General features: G+C 41.7%; 1 protein-coding gene and 1 pseudogene across 3 annotated transcripts in view; both read right to left on the minus strand.

Annotated features, from left to right (window-relative positions):
- LOC149998005 (SKA complex subunit 2) overlaps positions 1-13,056 on the minus strand; it is a 47,188-nt gene extending 34,132 nt beyond the window's left edge. The window contains exons 1-3 of one of the 3 annotated variants that reach the window (XM_090291011.1): positions 12,841-13,056; positions 9,623-9,709; positions 4,478-4,654 (exon numbers count right to left, since the gene is read on the minus strand). In XM_090291011.1, the coding sequence (XP_090147137.1) occupies positions 4,478-4,654; positions 9,623-9,709; positions 12,841-12,873 (297 nt within the window). In that variant the 5' untranslated portion in view covers positions 12,874-13,056. The remainder of the gene's footprint in view (positions 1-4,477; positions 4,655-9,622; positions 9,710-12,840) is intronic. The other 2 variants (XM_090291012.1, XM_090291013.1) reach the window with 2 other exon arrangements.
- Positions 2,822-3,546, minus strand: LOC149998006 (enhancer of rudimentary homolog pseudogene; annotated as a pseudogene).
- Positions 13,057-18,237: the final 5,181 nt, after the last annotated feature.

Genomic DNA, 18,237 nt, shown 5'->3' on the forward strand with positions numbered 1-18,237 from the left:
ATATCTTTTTATATTTTGTATATATTTTGAAGTATATTTTATTATGTTGTTACAGTAGTTCCAATTATTTTTCCCCTTTGCTCCCCTCTGCCCAGTACCGTCCTTCCCTCCAGCAATCCCACCCCTCTTAGTTCATGTCCATGGGTCATGCATATAAGTTCCTTGGTTTCACCCTTTCCTATATTATTCTTAACTTCCCCCTGTCTATTTTGTACCAAGTGATTATGCTTCTTAATCCCTGCACCATTTCCCCATTTCTCCCCCTAAGCCCTTCCCAGTTGATAACCCTCCAAATGACCCTATACCTATGATTCTGTTCCTATTCTGGTTTGCTTAGTTGGATTGTTTTTTTTTTTTTTTTTTTTTTTTTTTTTTGATTCAGTTGCTGATATTTGTGAGTTTGTTCTCATTTTAGTGTTCATAGTTTTGATCTTCTTTTTCTTAAGTTCCTTTGACATGTCATATAATAATGGTTTGGTGGTAATGAACTCTTTTAGCTTTACCTTGTCTGGGAAGCACTTCATCTGCCCTTCCATTCTAAATGCTAGCTTTGCTGGATAAAATAATCTTGGCTGTAGGTCCTTGCTTTTCATCACATTGAATACTGCTTGCCAGTCCCTTCTTGCCTGCAAAGTGTCCTTTGAGAAATCAGCTGATGGTCTTATAGGCACCCCTTGGTAGGCAATTCTCAGCTTCTCTTGCTGCTTTTAGGATTCTCTCTTTATCTTTCACCTTTGGCATTTTAATCATGATGTTTCTTGGGGTGGTCCCTTCTGGGTCCAGCTCGCCCGGGACGCTCCGTGCTTCCTGGACTTGTATGTCTACTTCCTTCGCAAAATTTAGGAAGTTTTCCTCCGTTATTTTTTTAACATAAGTTTTCAATTTCTTGCTCTTCCTCTTCTCCTTCTGGCACCCCCATGATTCGGATGTTGGCACGTTTAAAGTTGTCCCAGAGGTTCCCAAGCCTCTCCTCATTTCTTTCAATTCTTGTTTCCTCCTCCTGCCCTGGTTGACTTTTTTTCTTATGTTCGAAATCATTGATTTGAACCCCGGTTTTCCCTTCACCCTTGGTTTTGTGTGAATTTTCCTTCATTTCACCTAGTATAGCCTTCTTCTCTTATGCGTTTGCCATACTCAAGCATATCAGTCAAGCATATGTCAAGCCTGTGAGCATCTTCATCACCAGTGTTTTGAACTCTGTGCCTGTTAGGTTGGCTAACTCCCCGTCACTTAGTTCTCCCACTGGAACCTTGATCTGTTCCCTCTTTTGGGCCATACTTCTCTGTCTGCTCATCTTGACAGGCTCCTATGTTTGTTTGCCTCTGTGTCTTAGGTAGAGCTGTCGCTCCTGTTACGTTGCAAGGGGCGGAGCCTTAGGGATTCGTCAGTACAGGATGACCTGTTTCACGTCCTTGTGGCGCTGTGGGTGGGGGAGGGGTCTGAGAGGGAACAATGCCACTTGCCCAGTACTTGCCCCTTCTCCAGGCACCTCTCTCACTTTCGTATGGGACTGGCACCCCTCTGGCTATTGCCCTGGCCGTCGTTCCAAGAGTGGGTGGATCTGCGTATGTTCTAGGACCGTAGCAGCCCTTTAAAGAAGTGGACTCCACTAAGAGACCGGCAGTTTCCGCCTCCGCCCCAACCCCCACTGGCTTGCACAGTCAGAAGCAATGAGGCTTGATTTTTCCCGGTGCTGGGATCGTGAGCTGCGAGGTCTGGTGAGGAGCTGAGAACACTCCCCAGGTGTCCCTCCTGACTTTTTGAAATGTGTAACTATGCTTTCCACTGGCCTGCTGCCACCACCACCACACCTCGTCCTCTCCGCCCTGGCTCTGCCCCTCCTACCTGGCTGGATGAGGATTTCTTCTTTCTGTCTTTGTTTGTTAGACTTCCATGCAGTTTGATTTTCTGGAGCTTCTGGTTGTTTCTAGTTTTGAGGTAGTTGTATTCCTTCTTAGTTGTGGAGGAAGACGCAGCATGTCTGTCTATGCCTCCGTCTTGGCCGGAAGTCCTCAAAATATCTTCTTGTACTGTACTCACCCCTTTCACTTAAAAGAAGCAATTTCTGGCTTCTCTTTGGCATATCCAAATTGCAAGCATCACTACTCTTGCATTAAATATTATAAAATAAGGGTGACTCGAACACAAGGATTGCTGTCCTGGGACAGTCAATCTGATAACTGAAAGAACTAAAAAGTGACTAACAGGTGGGCAGGTAGCATATACAGCATGGATACTCTGAACAAAGGGGTGATTTCCATCCCTAGGCAAAATGGAGTGGGACTGTTCAAGATTTCATCATGTTAAAATAGCTTGAAATTTAAAATTTATGAATTGTTTATTTCTGGAATTCTCCATTTGATATTTTTGGACTCCAGGTAAATGAAACTGGGGAAAGCCAAACTGCAGGTAAGGGGACTACTTTAGGTCATCTCTACAGATACTGCCAAATCTAGAACACCCCATATAACTAACTACAGAATTAGAATCTCCAGGGCAGTGCTGTCCCATAGAACTGTCTGTGATGCTGGGAATATTCTATATCTGCACTGTCCGATCAGTAGATGAAGAACTGAATTTTTCATTTTATTTCATTACTTGAATTTTAATTTATATAGCCACATTTGGCTACTGAATGGCCCAGGTGGTCTGGCTGATCAAGCCAACATTTGCCCCAAATTCACATGGATTAAATGAAAAAGTCACCTTACTGTACCTTACTGCAACTGAAATAGAGGATCTCCCTCTACTGTCCCCAAAACAGGAAAATAGTATTCTGACTGAGAAGTCTGGAAAGCATCTATAACTGACTTTTTTTTTTTTTTTTAACTAAAGAACATTTATTTATTTTGCACCAAGACTTTATCTTAGGACATAACTAAACTGGGTCACCACCCCGACCCCAACTTGAAGGGTTAGTACAGTGAATGTTGCAAAGTAGATATGAACATTAACTGATGAAGAAAAACTTTCCTCAAAATCATAACAATGTTTCAGTAAAAAAACAGGAAAAGAAAAAAAGGGGGGTGATCTTGTTCGATGCCATTATCATCTAGCACATTCAACCCTGACTAGAGTGTACCAAAATGGAAACAGGATTACTATAATACAAAACTCCCACTACAGATCACTGTACACCTGTATTCCAAGCCCACCCTCAATCTTCCGGCACAACTATTTCCCGGCCTGTTGGGCCTGCCGACAAAGGAGCACATAGATCTTCTCTTTAATCCAGTCTTTGTTATAAGGCTGGTATGTCTGGGTATCAGCTCGGTAAACAAGACAGCTGAGGTCTGCCAGATCATCAATAAAGTCAAACAACTGGCTGATATCATATGTAATAGAGGGGCTGTTGGGATTCATTCTCTTCAGATGTTCTTCACACATTTTACAAACGCCTTCCTTCCATGCATTCGTTCACTGATTCATAGTCGGCGTAGGTTCTGCCCTCTGGCCTCTTGGTGGGCTGTACCAGCAGAATGGTGTGAGACATCGCGCCAACTCTTTCACTGCAGCCGCCGCCGACACCACCACCTCACACGAGCTTAGCCGCACGCCGAAAACTGACTTTTTTTTATAGTTCGTTCCTTCAGTTGGTTTGGTGAGCTCCCTCCACTCCCCATCCTCCTTCCCTTCTCACTAGTTCTTATTGTGAGAAATGCTCACAATAAAAACACCAGGACACAGGACTCAGCAGTAGCCGATGCGTTGTTCATTCACAGGTCTGCAGAGCTGGGGGCACGAAACAAAGATATGCGTGCCCCAACAGACAAAGCAAGCTGGCTTTAACCTAATGCAAGTAAAACCCCGTTCCCCTCTCCCTCCTCCTCCGTTTTTCCATGCTGGATACTCTGGAGTTACAGTCTAACTTGATTAATTAAATTAACTGAGGGTGGTAATTAACTAAGGGTAATCTGGTTATAGGTCTGTCTCCAGCTCTCCCTTGGAGATTTGCTAACTTGTTTGTTGAGCTGTCTAGCTACATTTTCCCATTTCCCTGTGTTTGGTGATGAATATCTTCCCCCCTTTGATCTCAGAGACATTTGTGATGAACTGCAGAATGTCACTTCCTGACTTGTATGTATGCTAATACTGTTGACTCGGAGACCCCCTAATTCAAGATTCAATTACATTTGTCCTTTGCTATTAATTATTTCCTACTGGTTTGAGGGTCACTAGTTTCTTTGTCCCTTACATTATGGAACCAACAGAGCTGGTAGATTTAATAAGTATTATCACCTTTTCTGCCATGACAGCATAATCCAAGACAGCATACCTCTTAATCAGCCATGCCAAGTTCACATGCTCATTTTAAAATACAAGGAGATAATAAATTAAAAGGGAATCAAGAAAACCTCATTTCTATCAACAGTTCAAACTGATGAATTTTAAAATGAACATTACTGAGGATTCATCTTTCAAAGCAACACTCAGAATAAAAACTTTACAAATTTAACATGTCAATTGAAAGCATTACCTCCAGGTCTGTTTGCTTTTGGAGTTCTTGTATCATGGTCATAGTCTTACTGAAAGTAGCACAGATGCGGCTCTTAGTCTCTTTCTGCTCCTCAGCAATCGGCTTAAAGCGTGCATGCAAAGTCTGATATCGAGACTTTATTGCTGACAATTCCTGTAAGAGTGTAACTGGATTTTTCTACATCAGGAAAAAATATATATGTATATTAAATTGTGGAAATGAAAAATTAAACTTCTTTTAAGAATTAAAATAAATACAAGGCATTCTACCATCCATTTAAGAAACACTGTGAATATTTTATTATGCAATTGTGTGACAAGGATGGAGAAGGGAAAGAAAGAGGTAAGTAGAAGACCTAGATTCTATCCTCAAGGAATTTAAAGTCTAGGTACAGAAGTACAGTACAGGGAATACAGTCAATAATATTCTAATAACTATGCACGGTGTTCGGTGGGTACTACAATTACTGGGAGGATCACTTCATAAATTATATAATTGTCCAACCACTATGCTGTACACCTGAAACCAATATAAAATAATACTGAATGTCACTATAATTGAAAAATAAAAATTAAAAAAAATAAAGCCTACGTATAGAAATAGTCCACAAAAAAGCAATTAAACATCAAATAAGGTCATTTTAAATGCATAGTGTTTGATACATAGTTCAAACCAATGAATTGCATAGTATTTCTAAAATACAATTTTAAACGCGATTCAGAAGATGATTAAAGGAACTATATTAATTTGTTGTTAAAGAATAAGACAATGTGAACCACTTATAAAATTCTTAAACACTGCCATGGGGCTAAAGTATATATAAATACCAATTCGCTGACTTCATTATATAAAATTCATGGCAACTCAAGCAACTATATTTATATATTAAGTGGTTTTTCAAAGTCTTTTTGGAATATAATCACTATTCCATAAAAGACATTTCATTTGAACTGGGTCCTTTCTGCCACTTGGTAACTCCTTTCAATCCCTGATGGTTCCTTAGCAAACCTTCAATACTAGCTATTCCAAACTTTCTCTACTCCCTCAATTTCCACCTACTCCTTCCTGCCATAAGACCTCACTGACTACTTTACTGAGAAGGCAGAAAACATCTAGTAAAAACTCCCTTCCTGGCATTGCATCCCGAAAGGAGAACATCTATAGACATTCTCACCATACTCAGCCCCCTAACACTGCCACTATTGCTGTCGTTCCTTTCCATGGCCTCCGTAACTTGACTTTCCTATTATTTCAATAACCATTTCAGTACCCTTTAGAGACTTCAAATACATATAGACATCTCCCCAATACTAAGGGAAAAATTAACTCCTTCTCTTGACTCTCTTGTCACTTCAAAACCAGTTTCATTTTTTTTCCATTTGCCACTGACCTTTGAGATCCTATAATATACTTCCTCAGTTTAACATACCCACAGACTAGTATTCTTTGCAAAACTTTAAAATAATTTAAAGGTCAGGCTTGCCCTATGGAATAAAATTTTAATAACCTTCTTTTTGTAAGTTTTCAAATTAATTTATTGACTGATTTTTAGAGACAGAGAGGAAGTGGGGAGAGAGAGAAACATCGATTTGTTGTTCCCTTTATTTGTGTGTTCATCGGTTAATTCTTGTATGTGTCCAGGGATCAAACCCACAATCTTGGCATATTAGGACAATGCTATACCAACTGAGCTACCTGGCCATGGCCTTAAAACAAACTCTTGATTTCCATAAAACTGTATCATCTTAGTTACCTTCCTGCTCTTCAAATATCTCCTTCATGGACCCTTCATCATGGCTATAGGCAGAGACTCAGTTCATCGCCCTCCCCTCTCCGCTTCCTTGGAGATTTTTCTCTAAGCTTTTAATGATGGAAATGTTTTTTTTTTGTTTTTGTTTTTGTTTTTTTAATCCAACAGGAAGGAATAAAAACAAAAGATCTAACTTGAAGACAAGTAATATAATTCTGCAGAGAGTGATCAAGACCTATGCCATGAGCATTACAAGAAGGGACAGAAGACAGTATGAAAAAAGAACTCTTAGTAGTATGTTTGACATGGGCAAAGAAATAATAAATAACACCAAATGTATATTAAGCTGCCTTTTGTGGTATCTACTCAATATTGCCCCCAATGACATTGAGACCTGTCCTGTCACCCTTAGGGGTATATTTCCCATCCTATTTCTAGAGGCCAGACATTGTATTGGATAAAAGATCTCCAGCAGAACTGGAAAAATAAAGGAAATACTAAAGGCCACAACAAAGAATTTCTTTTCTTATGAACATACTGGGTAAGAAAAGTTATAAAACTTCAGATCCATGTGTTTTCATATTTAAAGAGCCCCACCAAGTAACAGCAGAATTAATGAAAGGACCTATACTGTAACCATAAAATAAATTTCACAGCATGAATAAAATATTATAGAAGTTCCAAGAGAGATGGGGGGAGGGTAGAATAAGGAGGAACACACACAAAGGATCAGAAATTAGAATGGCATCTATTTCTCAACAAGAACACTGGAAGCTAAAAAACCACAAAGCAATAATGTTAAATTAAGAAAAAATAATCTCCAATCTAGAATTCCATATTCAACCAAACCATCTGTTGACTAAAGGGTTAAATAAGGCTTAAATAAAGATATTTTCAAACATCTGATATCTCAAAAAGTTAACCTTTTGTGTATTCCTCCTCAAAGTTTCTGAAGGATATGCTTCACCTAATCAAGGGAGTAAAACAAGAAAGAGTGAAACACATGATCCAAACGAGGAGAAAAACTAAAGAAATTACTGAAATGTTGGTAAAGAAATCCCAGAAACACAGCCAGGCAGGGGGCCTGTTGCGCAGGTCGGACTGGAGCAGAAAAACAGCACAAGAAGGGATATGGGAAAGAACTGGGGAAAATGGAACTGAGGGATCATGTGATGTGTCTGACAATGTTGACAAGTCTTACAGTTCTGTTAGGAAAGTCTGAGGCTGAATGAATGATAAAGGCACAGGGAAACTAAAGAGATTGAAGAAAAAAAAATAATTTAAAGCTTCAGAAAAAGAAGTGTGTAAGAAAGGAAAAGCAAATACAGTATACTATGACTTTAGATAAAAGCAATATTTGCAGAGTCATAATCACTGTGGTCTGAATGTGTCCTTCCAAAATTTATTGGTTAAAACCTAACCCCCATGGAGATGGACTTAGGAGGTAGGACCTTCAGGAGGCGATTAGGTCAGAGTAATTATGAATGGAATCAGTGCTCTGATGAAAGAGGCCTCAGAGAGATCTTTCTCCTCTGCTATGTGAGATTATAATCAAAAGTCTACCAGAGACGAGGGCCCAAACCTGGTCATACTGACACCTTGATCTTGGACTTCTGTTATTTACATGAGACCCAGTTGGTGGTATTTTGTTATAACAGCCCAAAGACTCAATCAGATATATGTACAACCATGTACATAGTGGCATTATTCACAATATCCGAAAGATGGAAGCAACCCAAGCACCCCCTGACAGATGAATGTATAAACAAAACGTGGTACCTACAGACAATGGAATGTTATTCAGCCTTGGAAAGGAAATTCTGGTACATACTACACCTCGGGTGAATGTTGAGGACATTATGCTAAGTGCAATAAGCCATCACAAAAGGACAAATACTGTATTGAGTCCACTTTTTAATGTACCAAGAGTAGTCAAGTTCATAGATAAGAAGCAGAATGGTGATTGCCAGGGGTTGGAGGGAGGGTGAAACGGGGAGTTATTGTTTAGTGGATACATTTTCAGTTTGGGGAGACGCAAAGTTCTGGAGATGGATGGTAATCATGGTTGCATTTAATGTGAATATACTTAATACCACTTAAATGGTTAAAATGGTAAATTTTGTTATGTATAGTCTACCACCAAAAACAAAAAAGGATAATAATGTAAAATGGTGTTGGTGCTCTGGAAAATAAAATAATAGGCAGTTCCTGAAAGTATTAAATGTAGAGTTAGCATTTGGTCAGCAATTCTACTCTTAGGTATATACCCAAGAGAAATAAAAGCAAATTTCCACACAGAAACCTGTACATCAATGTTTAGAGTAGCATTACCATAGTCGCCAAAAAAAGGAACCAAAATGTCTATCAACTAATGAATAAATAAGAAAATGTGGTATAGCCATACAATGAAATATTATTCAGCTCTAAGAAAGAATAAAGTACTGATTCATGCTACAACATGGATGAATATTTAAAAGATATGAAATGTGTCTGAAAAACATATAGGTGATCCCATTCACATTAGATAGTCAGACAGCAAATGTACAGAAATATAAAGTAATTAATTAGTGGCTGCTTGGAGCAGGCAGTGGGTGGGGTTGGTAAGTGACTGCTAATGGCCATGTGTTTCTTATTGAGGTAATGAAAATGTTCAAAAATTGATTGTTGCGATGACTGCACATCTCTGAATATACTAAAAACCACTGAAATGTATACTTTGGAAGGATGAATTTTATAGTTATGTGAATTATGACTCAATAAAGCTGTTTTGAAAACAAGTTGTAGAAGAGAAAAATAACTGGAAGTGGAACAAAGATGAGATGGAAAATGGAGAGAAAGTTGGAGCATCATGTGAAATGCCTTCCACATAGTTCTTGAAGGACACTGACTCAGAGGAGTCCTTTGGCCAGTCATTTGGTGGTACCACTGGACCAGAATTGGTTTGTTGTTCTTCAGTCAGAGAAAAGAGGAGAAAAACAAAGAAAAAGCTAAGTCAGTTAAGGAGCTAGAATAGTCCTAGTAAGGAGCTAGAATGTTCAGTAAAAACTAAACACTCACCATGCTTTACCAATTTTATATAAAATAATATGTTAATTTGTACTTCCACTCAATCAAAAAAATGTTACAATGTCAGAGGCTTCCACAATGGTTCATTATTTCCTGACTCAATAATTATTTTTAAGTGTAAAAAAAAAGGTAGCCACAAATTCCCTTGACTATGGAAACAATAGTGTGTTCTCATATGCTGTGACCAAGTTTCCCACATAAAAAGATTTTAAGATTCTATAAACTTAGTACTTAATACTGTAATTGTTATAACCACTATTATTAGAAATACTATCAGAAAATCTTGTAAGAAAATATTCTTTTGAAAAGACATTGATTTTCCAGATTACCTCGCCTGTTGAATCAGGATGATTAATCTTGATTTCATATTCCAGCCTGTATTGAATATAATCCAGGTCAGAGTCAGCTTTCTGGAACTAAAAATCAGCATAAATCATTATTTTGTGAAGTAAGAGGCATATTAATAAACACAATTCTGCAACTATTCCTTCTTTTCTCTTTATATTTTTTAATATTTTGATAATGTGATATATAACTCGTTTTGAAAAAAAGGAAATAAAATATATATAAAAATCTTCCATGGTCTATATATAATACCCAAGGTCTATTAAAATTTTTAAAACTACTTAACATTTTGAAAATTTCTCTATTACCACAGAATTCTTAAGATTATCACATGTGTGGCTTCAGGGTTCCCTTAAAACAATCTCTATTTTAGAAGCCCTTAACTTATTTATGAACCAGAAACCCTTAAGCCTATGTGTGTTCTTTAACTTGATATTTTACTTCTGCTTAAAGTTTAACTAGCATAATCCCACAGTCCATTTAACAATATCTTTTTTTTAAGAGAGTCATTTCAGCAATGACTTCTTGTAATACCTGGAAGTCCACAATGTATTAACATTGTCAAATAGTAACAAAAAATAGTGGTTCCTGCTTTTGAGTAACTTATATTTTACAAGATATGACAGAGCCCTGATTGGTGTGGCTCAGTTGGTTGGGTGTCCTACCACAAAGCAAAAGGTCACCAGTTCAATTCCTGGTCAGGGCACATGTCTGGGTTGCAGGTTCAATCCCTGGTCAGGGTGTGTGAAACAACTCATCTATGTTTCTCTCCAACGTTGAGGTTCCTCTCCCTCTCTTTCTCCTTCCTTTCCCCTCTCTCTAAAAATAAATAAATATTTTAAAAAAAAAGAAAGATACAACAGAGTGTGCTTTCAATTGACAGTTGGGTGGATGATGGAGTCAGCTAAATTTTCAAGGACTTTTGCAAGCCAGTTGTTAAACACAGGTATCACTAAGATTTAAATTATGTGAATTTATAATTAATCTATTAAAACAAATAAATACTCAAAAATCATAACTTCCCAGTTATTTTACTATTATCTGTGCTCTTGAGGTATATCATAACTGTATAGAGGAAATACAATATCATGTGCTAATACACATGTCTTTCCAACTCTACTTTCAAGGACATCATAGGGGTAGCTAAAATTTGATCAGGATGGAAATATTTACACAGGAAACTTGGCAAATGCTAAAAGTCAGGGGTTTATACCACTGCTTTCGGTTTTTTATTTTTTTAAATTCCCATGCCCCTTTAGCCCCTGGCGAGGGGGCTTCATTGATTGAAGCATCCTCCCATACACCAAAAGCTGCTGGGTTCAATCCCCGGTGTGCAGGAGGCAACTGATTGATGTTTTTCTCTCTCTTTCTCCTTTTGCCTTCCTCCCTGACCACCCCCTAAAAAATATAAGTAAATACATCAATAAACATATCCTCAGATGAGGATTAAAAAAAAATTTCCCATGCCCCTTTTAAGTAATGTATACACACTTCCAATTACAAAATATTTGAGAAGACAATAAAATTATAAACAGGCTTTAAGAGACAGAAAATTCAAAAAATTAAAAGTAGAATTACCATACAATCCAGCAGTTCTACTTCTGGGTATACACCAAAAAAAAACTGAAAGCACGGAAACAGATATTTGTACACCCCTGTTTATAGGACCATTATTCATAATAGCCAAAAGGTGGAAGCAACACGTGTCCATATTAACAGATGAGGAAACAAAATGCGGTACATACATACAATGGAATATCATTCAGCCTTATAAACGAAGGAAATTCTGATACATGCTACATCATGGATGAACACTGAGGACATTATGCTAAGTGAAATAACCCAGTCACAAAAGTACAAATATTAAATGAGTACCTAGAGTAGTTCAATTCCTAGAGAAAGTAGAACGGTGGTCACTAGATACTGGGGTGAAGGGAGAATGTAGGGTTACTGTTCAATGGGTGCAGAGTTTTAGTTTGGAAAGATGAAGCTCTGGGGATGGATGGTAGTGACTGCACAGCAATGTAAATATTCTTAATCTGCATTCCCACCAACAGTGCAAAAGCGTTGCTTGGAGAAAGCAACGCAGGCATAAATGTGTGATTCCGAAGGAGCAATGCCGGCGAATGGCAAGGGGGGGAGGGGCGGACTGCGGGGTGAGAAAGCTTTTGGCTTCTTAACCTTATTTTTCTTTACCGAAAAACCGACAGGAGCTCAATGACGGGTGAGTCCGCCAAATTCCATGTTTTAAAGGAAGCCAGCCCAATTGAAAAAACAAAACTGGTAACGCTGAAGGTAAAATAAGGGAACTAACAAGATTAAAAAACGCGGCCGATCAAGCTAGTAGCTAGTAGCCTAGGGACGGAAGGGAGTGAATAAAGAGGGCAAGTGGAGAAGCATCCATAGAAGAAAACTAGGACACTCTCCAGCTGGCGCCCCCGTGCAGGACGAGCACTGAGGGAGTCCTTTCCAACGATTCGCCCCCGCCCCCTACCTTCACAAACGAACGAAACCAGGCACCTCAGGAGCAAGGAGCCTTCCTCGTGCGATCCCGCCCGTGCTCCAGGAAAGGAGCTTAGGGTCCAGGTGCCCATCGCTCGCTCCCCCGCCCAAGGACTGCCTGCCCCTGTGGGCCAAACAAAAACGTGTCTAGGGGCGTTCTTGGCCGCTAGGAAGTTGAGCCCGCAAGTCTGGCATCCTTTCTCAGACTTCCCAGCCCGCCTAGGAGGATGCGAACAGTTCAGGCCCGAACAGATTTCTCTCCGCTACACTCCGTTATCCCCACCAAACCCCACCCTCCACCCCCTTTTTCTGGAGTGTGACCGACCTCTCCCCTTCTAGGGGCCTGTGGGGACCATTCCAGTCACATCTTTGGGTGGAAATACGAACGTCCACACCAGCTACAGCTCCTTGAGGGGCAGAAAGGTGAGGGCAAGGAACAAACTATTTCAATGGCCCCACACCCTCAGCCTCTCCCGACATTTCCCTCACTAGTTGCCCGGATGTAACCCCTTCTCTGCACGCCCCCCCCCCCCCCCCAGCGGTTAAAAGAGCAGGCAGCTCCCTTTGGTGCAGGAGGAGGGAACTCAGGTTTGGTCCAGCCTCCGCCCAGGGTTTCCGGCGATTCCAAATTGCGTCCCACTTTGGCGGCCATCCGGGGAAACATAAACTACCCAGTAGATCTCCTTCACTTTACACTCACCATCAATTCCAGCTTATCGACCTCCTCCTCCATGTTGAATAGTTGACATTCCTCAGGCCGCCGCGGCGCTTAAACCACAAACCGTACTAGCACTGAGGGTCCCTATTGGACAGCTGTCACTCAACGTCTTGCACTCGTTGGCTCCTCCGCTTCGGCGGCGCCCGCCCATTGGCGACTAGGTAACACCTTTCCTTAGGAAACTCCTTTTCCTGTTGGGCAAAAAGATTGGTTGCTGCACTCTTTTTTTTTTTTTTTTTCATTGGTTACACCCTCATCTCTGCTTTCAGTTTCTTAGTTAGGGCTCAGCAGAGAAGATTGCGATTGGTGCAATCGGAAGAAGAGCCAACCAATGACACAGCGGCTTCCACAAACCGCACAGGAGGAAGTGACACACCTTCTTTCCTCTCCTGCTTCTCCTCCCCTCACTCCCGCCTTCTGCTTATTCATACCAAAGCACCTCAGTTATGATTGGCCGGAGCGTGCTGCTATCTCAGCCAATCACAATCCAGATTGTGCTCTTACGTCACTGGGAACGCCATTCTTGGAGAGAACGTGGCTACGATTGGTCCCTCCACAGTAAGGTTTCAATTTTGAAATTTTCTTCATGATGAGGGCGAGGCCGCTCCCTGGACTTCAGCTAACCCGTGGGCTTTTAGACTAGTAAGTGCAGGGACATCTTCCTGTGTTACCCCGGCTCGCGTCTTCCGTGGCTGGGCCTGTTGCTGCCTGTGTTGTTAAGATTTTCCGAGGTGGCGACTGGCTGCACTCGAGGGGAGATGGAGCCGGGCGGAGGTCTGAGGCGGTTAAAACTGTCATGCCGAGTTCTACCTTAACCATATTTCTAATACTTCTTTTTTATTAACCCCCTCCCCAGGATATGTTTACTGATTTGAGCGAGAGGAAAAGAAGGAGAGAGAGAGAGAGAGAAAAAGAAACATTGAGCGGCTGCATCCCGACTGGGGTTAGAACCCGCAACGTAGGTATGTGCCCTCACCAGAATCAAACCCACAAACTTCTGGTGTGTGAGAATGCTCCAACCAACTGAGCCACTGGGGCCAGGGTGATGCAGGGTGTTTTTAGTTGCCCTTAAAATCTTTTCAAAACAAGGGAGGTAAAAAGCAAGGAAGAGTACTTTTTAATTTTTTTAAAAAAAAGGAAAAATACTTTGAATAATCATAAGAAAATGAGCTTCTACCTAGTATGAGCAATTGGAATCTTACCTAACCCAGTAAAAAGAATTTGTATCTCTCATTACTCATTTGGAAAGGGAACAAGTATATGTATTTTAACCTCAAGGAAGACTGCTGTATACTCTTTCAGTTGGTCAATTGTCCTCTACACAACACCTAATACTTTTAATAAACCAATGATAATAAATACAAACCTTAGCTCGCTGAGTCCTCTGTCATGTTTCAGGTAGGAATTAATTATCTTTAATTTTTGATAGACCTGTGGTTATATTTTAATGTAACATTAATTTGAGAATATCTCAGACTGCACCTTTTGATACTAACAGATTTGACTTAGTCTCTAAATTCTCTGCATGTGCTGATTACTGTATTTAATTAGAAGTCTATTAGAGTGACAATGACCCAGAGCTCAAGACACACTCTCTCTCTCTCTCTCTCTCTCTCTCTCTCTCTCCCTCCCTCACACACACACACACACACAATCATATGCACACAGCCACAGAAGAGGAGAAAAGATTATTTAGTTCCTAGATTTTTTTTTCATTGAAAAATAATCTCCAGAATGATATACATCAGCTTTTGCAGAACTTTTCAGAAATTTGACTGCATGAAGCTTGTCCTGTGGCCGGATGGTCAACCATCTGCAGACCCAGTGAGACTAGAGCTCGTCTTCCCTCTCGCCCAGCCGCCTGGGATCTGAACAGTGACAGTTTCTGAAAATAATTTCTCTCCCAGGAATCCCAACAATAAGGAGGAGCTACTGCATCCCAGAGCCCTCCCTGCCTGGACTAGAGTCAAGGAGAGACGAGGGAAGAGCTGGGGCCTGACCAGTTCATTAGAAAGGAGCTCAAGGGTGGAGCAGCTTTGCCAACAGCATCCAAAAACAAGATGGCTAGGCAGCCTTGGTCTCACCGTTCTCTGTGGCCCTTTTGATGCAAATGACTGGCAGAGTTCCAAATAGAGAGAGAAGGAGGAGAAGGAGAAGAAAGGAAGGAAAGAAGGAAGGAAGAAAGGAAGGAAGGAAGGAAGGAAAAGAAATTTACTCGTGAGTAGACTTGAGACAAAACAATCCAGATGTGACACCCAAAACCATGGCGAGATACGGAAACTACTGCCAATGCCAAGCTTGAAGTGCCCAGAACCTGTCATCCTGCAATCGCTACAGCAGCTGCGCTGTTTTCACTTCTGCATCAGAAACCTGACCTTGCCACCTGCGGGAACTACCACCACTGCAGCCACCACCACCAAAAGCTGGACATCTTTGCTGCCACCTATGCCAGCAAATATGGCGGCTTCCCCTGCGGCCTATTTCTTCCTTGGCTCCCGTCTGAACCCCGGTCTACACAGCCGCATCTGATTGCTGGTTGGTGGAGCTTGGTCACAGACCTGCAGCCCAGTCCCAGGACAGGTAGAAACATGAGTTCTGACTTTCTCGCTGGGAAGGCAGAAGAGGAATTTCCCCAGAGACAGAAAGACAATTCAAAAGACATTAGCATGCAAGATGAAAAAGGCGCCCTGGATAGATGGTGACTGGCTGCAAAAATAATGTGAATGTACCTAATGCCCCGACCCATTCATTTAAAAATGGTTAAGGTGGTAGATATTGTTATGTGTATTTTATCACAATTTAAAAAAAAATTTTTTTTTGCTCTGGCCAGTGTGGCTGAGTTGGTTGGAGCATTGTCCCATAAACAGAAAGATCGCAGGTTCGATTCCCATTCAGGACACATGCCTAGGTTATGGGTTCGGTCCCCATCAGGGCACCTACAGGAGGCAACCAATCGGTGTTTCTCTCCCTCTCTCTCTTTCTCCCTTCTCCTCTCTCTAAAATCAATGAGCATATCTTCTGATGAGGATAAAAAAGTATTTTTTAAGTTAGCAATTGAAAAAAGAAAAGGAAACATGGGGCAGCTGTGAATGTGACAAGTTGCCACCACTAACCTCAGTAAACGTTTGGTGAATAAGTAAATAAAGGTATTAGTTGGGGCTCAGGTCTCCCAGACACCACGCAGTAGTTACAACCCATCACTGTTTACCATTTCTCAGTTTACTGAGCATTTTTAGTGTACTTTGTACTTCCTGCTAGCATAGCTCTGCCACACAGTATGACTATTGTTTATATAATTATAGCTAATTTGTATAAGCATTTACAATGTGCTTGGTGCTTACACACATTATCTCAATTACTCCTCACAATTACCTGTGAGGGACAGGTTGGGTGCCTGTATCGCTCAGAGCTAATAATTTATTACACTGGAGTGGGGACAGTATCAGAATACGTCAACAGAAATAAAAAGTGAAGTCGGTGAATTCAGGATAAGGTGAAGCTCCAGGAGAACCTATAGAGAATCAGAGAAAATAAGGAGAAATTTCAGCATGTTTATGTTTTTGTGACCATGGAAATGGTCTAGAACAGTCTAGCACACAGGAGAGGTGTAAGCCAAGAGAGTCAGAACTCAGCAAAGGCTAAACCGGTATATGCCCTACATCTTGTCACCCTGGCAACGGGCCCCGCACCTTAGGATATGACATTCTATTGAAAAAGCCACATGCAAATAAAGTAAACAATCGCTCCCATCGGGCCTCACAGAGTCCAGCTGGCTCCACCTTAGGGAGAGTTCTGAGCAGGAGTTTGAGAGTAGTTTGTGCCACAACATAAAATGAGGCTGTGGGAGATATCATCGGAATTACACATAATAAAGGAACATCTTGGAGCTGCACACTCAAAGGAACGTGGGGGTTCATCCCATACCTGTTGCCGCTCCCCCTGAGGTTGGTCAGAGTCTGTGTGACTTGTCAGTTGTGCACTCGCTTATCCAAACGGTCTCATGTGTTCTTCTCTTCAGCACCTCTGCCTGGAGGGAGCCCCAGACTGGAGAAGGGGAGAAGGTCACTCCCTCAGTTTGGGTTGAGCTTCCTACGCTGCTCTCTTGACCCTACTACTGCCCAGCCAGAGCCTGCCCAGAAGAGATTTGAGAGTACAGCAGAAAATTCTTAGGGTTCCCATTGCAATGGACCATTGGACTGGTTCATTACCATGCTGGAGATTCCCCAGCTAGCAAGAAGTGAAGCGGGAATTTGAACCTAGTCTGTCTGATCCCAAAGCCCACCCCCTTGCATGACCCTAACAAGTGCGTTCAGCTGAGTCTATTTTCCCATTAGCAAAAAGGTAACGAAAAGATTTACCTAACTGGGTATTGAGAGGATTGCAAATGCTGTATGTCAAGCCTTAGCTCTTATCCGGGCTCCCAGGAAAGGAGGACTGATGAGCAAAAGTACCACTCTCATTTTTGGATGTAAAAGTCTCAGCCTCATAGGGGTTAGAGAGCATGACCAGAGCTAGCTGTCCATTTGTGGTCAAGGATAGATCTTGATTCTGGGTTTTTACCCTAAATTCCACACCCATCTGGCTCATTTGAGGGTTTGGGTGGGAGGGTGGAGAGAACTAAACCTAAGGGCCCTCCATAAGAGGACAAGACTGTGTGCATGTAAGAGCTACGGCAGGCACTGCTGAATGGGATGAGGTGAGGGTGACCTGGCTCTGTCCTGAGGGGCAGTGGTGTGGCCAATGAAATGGCCTTTTTTCCTTCCTCCCAGAGGGGAAAATGGGTTTAGCTAAGCCGGCAATTCTTAGCCTTGGCTGTACATTGTTAACACCTGGGAGGCTCTGAGTGCGGCCTGGGCATTAGTGAATGAGCAGCCAGGCTAAGCAAAGATGAGCTTCTGGGGCCAATCAGGACATCCTGGGGGAGGAGGGAGCATGAGGGGGTAGGTTTCATGTCAGGGAAATAAATGGAGCAACAAAGAAAATGCCCAGGCCTGTGATCTCAATGTCCCAGACACACGACCCAGGCACTCAAGACAGGAGCAAGATGGAGCCCCTGCCTCCCAGTGGGCAGCTGCAGACATCGCAGGCCAGGCCTTAGATGTGCAGTCAGGATGAAAATGCTTCCAACAGCCTAAGACTCCGCTCCGCCTTCATCATGGGAGCTGCTCACTAGGTACACGGAATGCAAAGGAGTGGTGAACAGGCCCGACTGCCCTTCCTGACTGTGGGAGGTGGGGAGCGTGGCCTCCTGGGAATGGCCTGTTGTATCTCCAAACACAGAGACAGAAAATGCATTCCTATTGTATTAGCAGCTCTTCAAAGCCCCTGCAGTGGTGTGAGTTACAGCAGATACAGCTACTTTCATATATTTATTTTATG

The sequence above is a fragment of the Furipterus horrens genome, unplaced genomic scaffold (assembly GCF_987537825.1).
Source record: "Furipterus horrens unplaced genomic scaffold, mFurHor1.1.pri manual_scaffold_11, whole genome shotgun sequence".
Lineage (NCBI taxonomy): Eukaryota > Metazoa > Chordata > Mammalia > Chiroptera > Furipteridae > Furipterus > Furipterus horrens.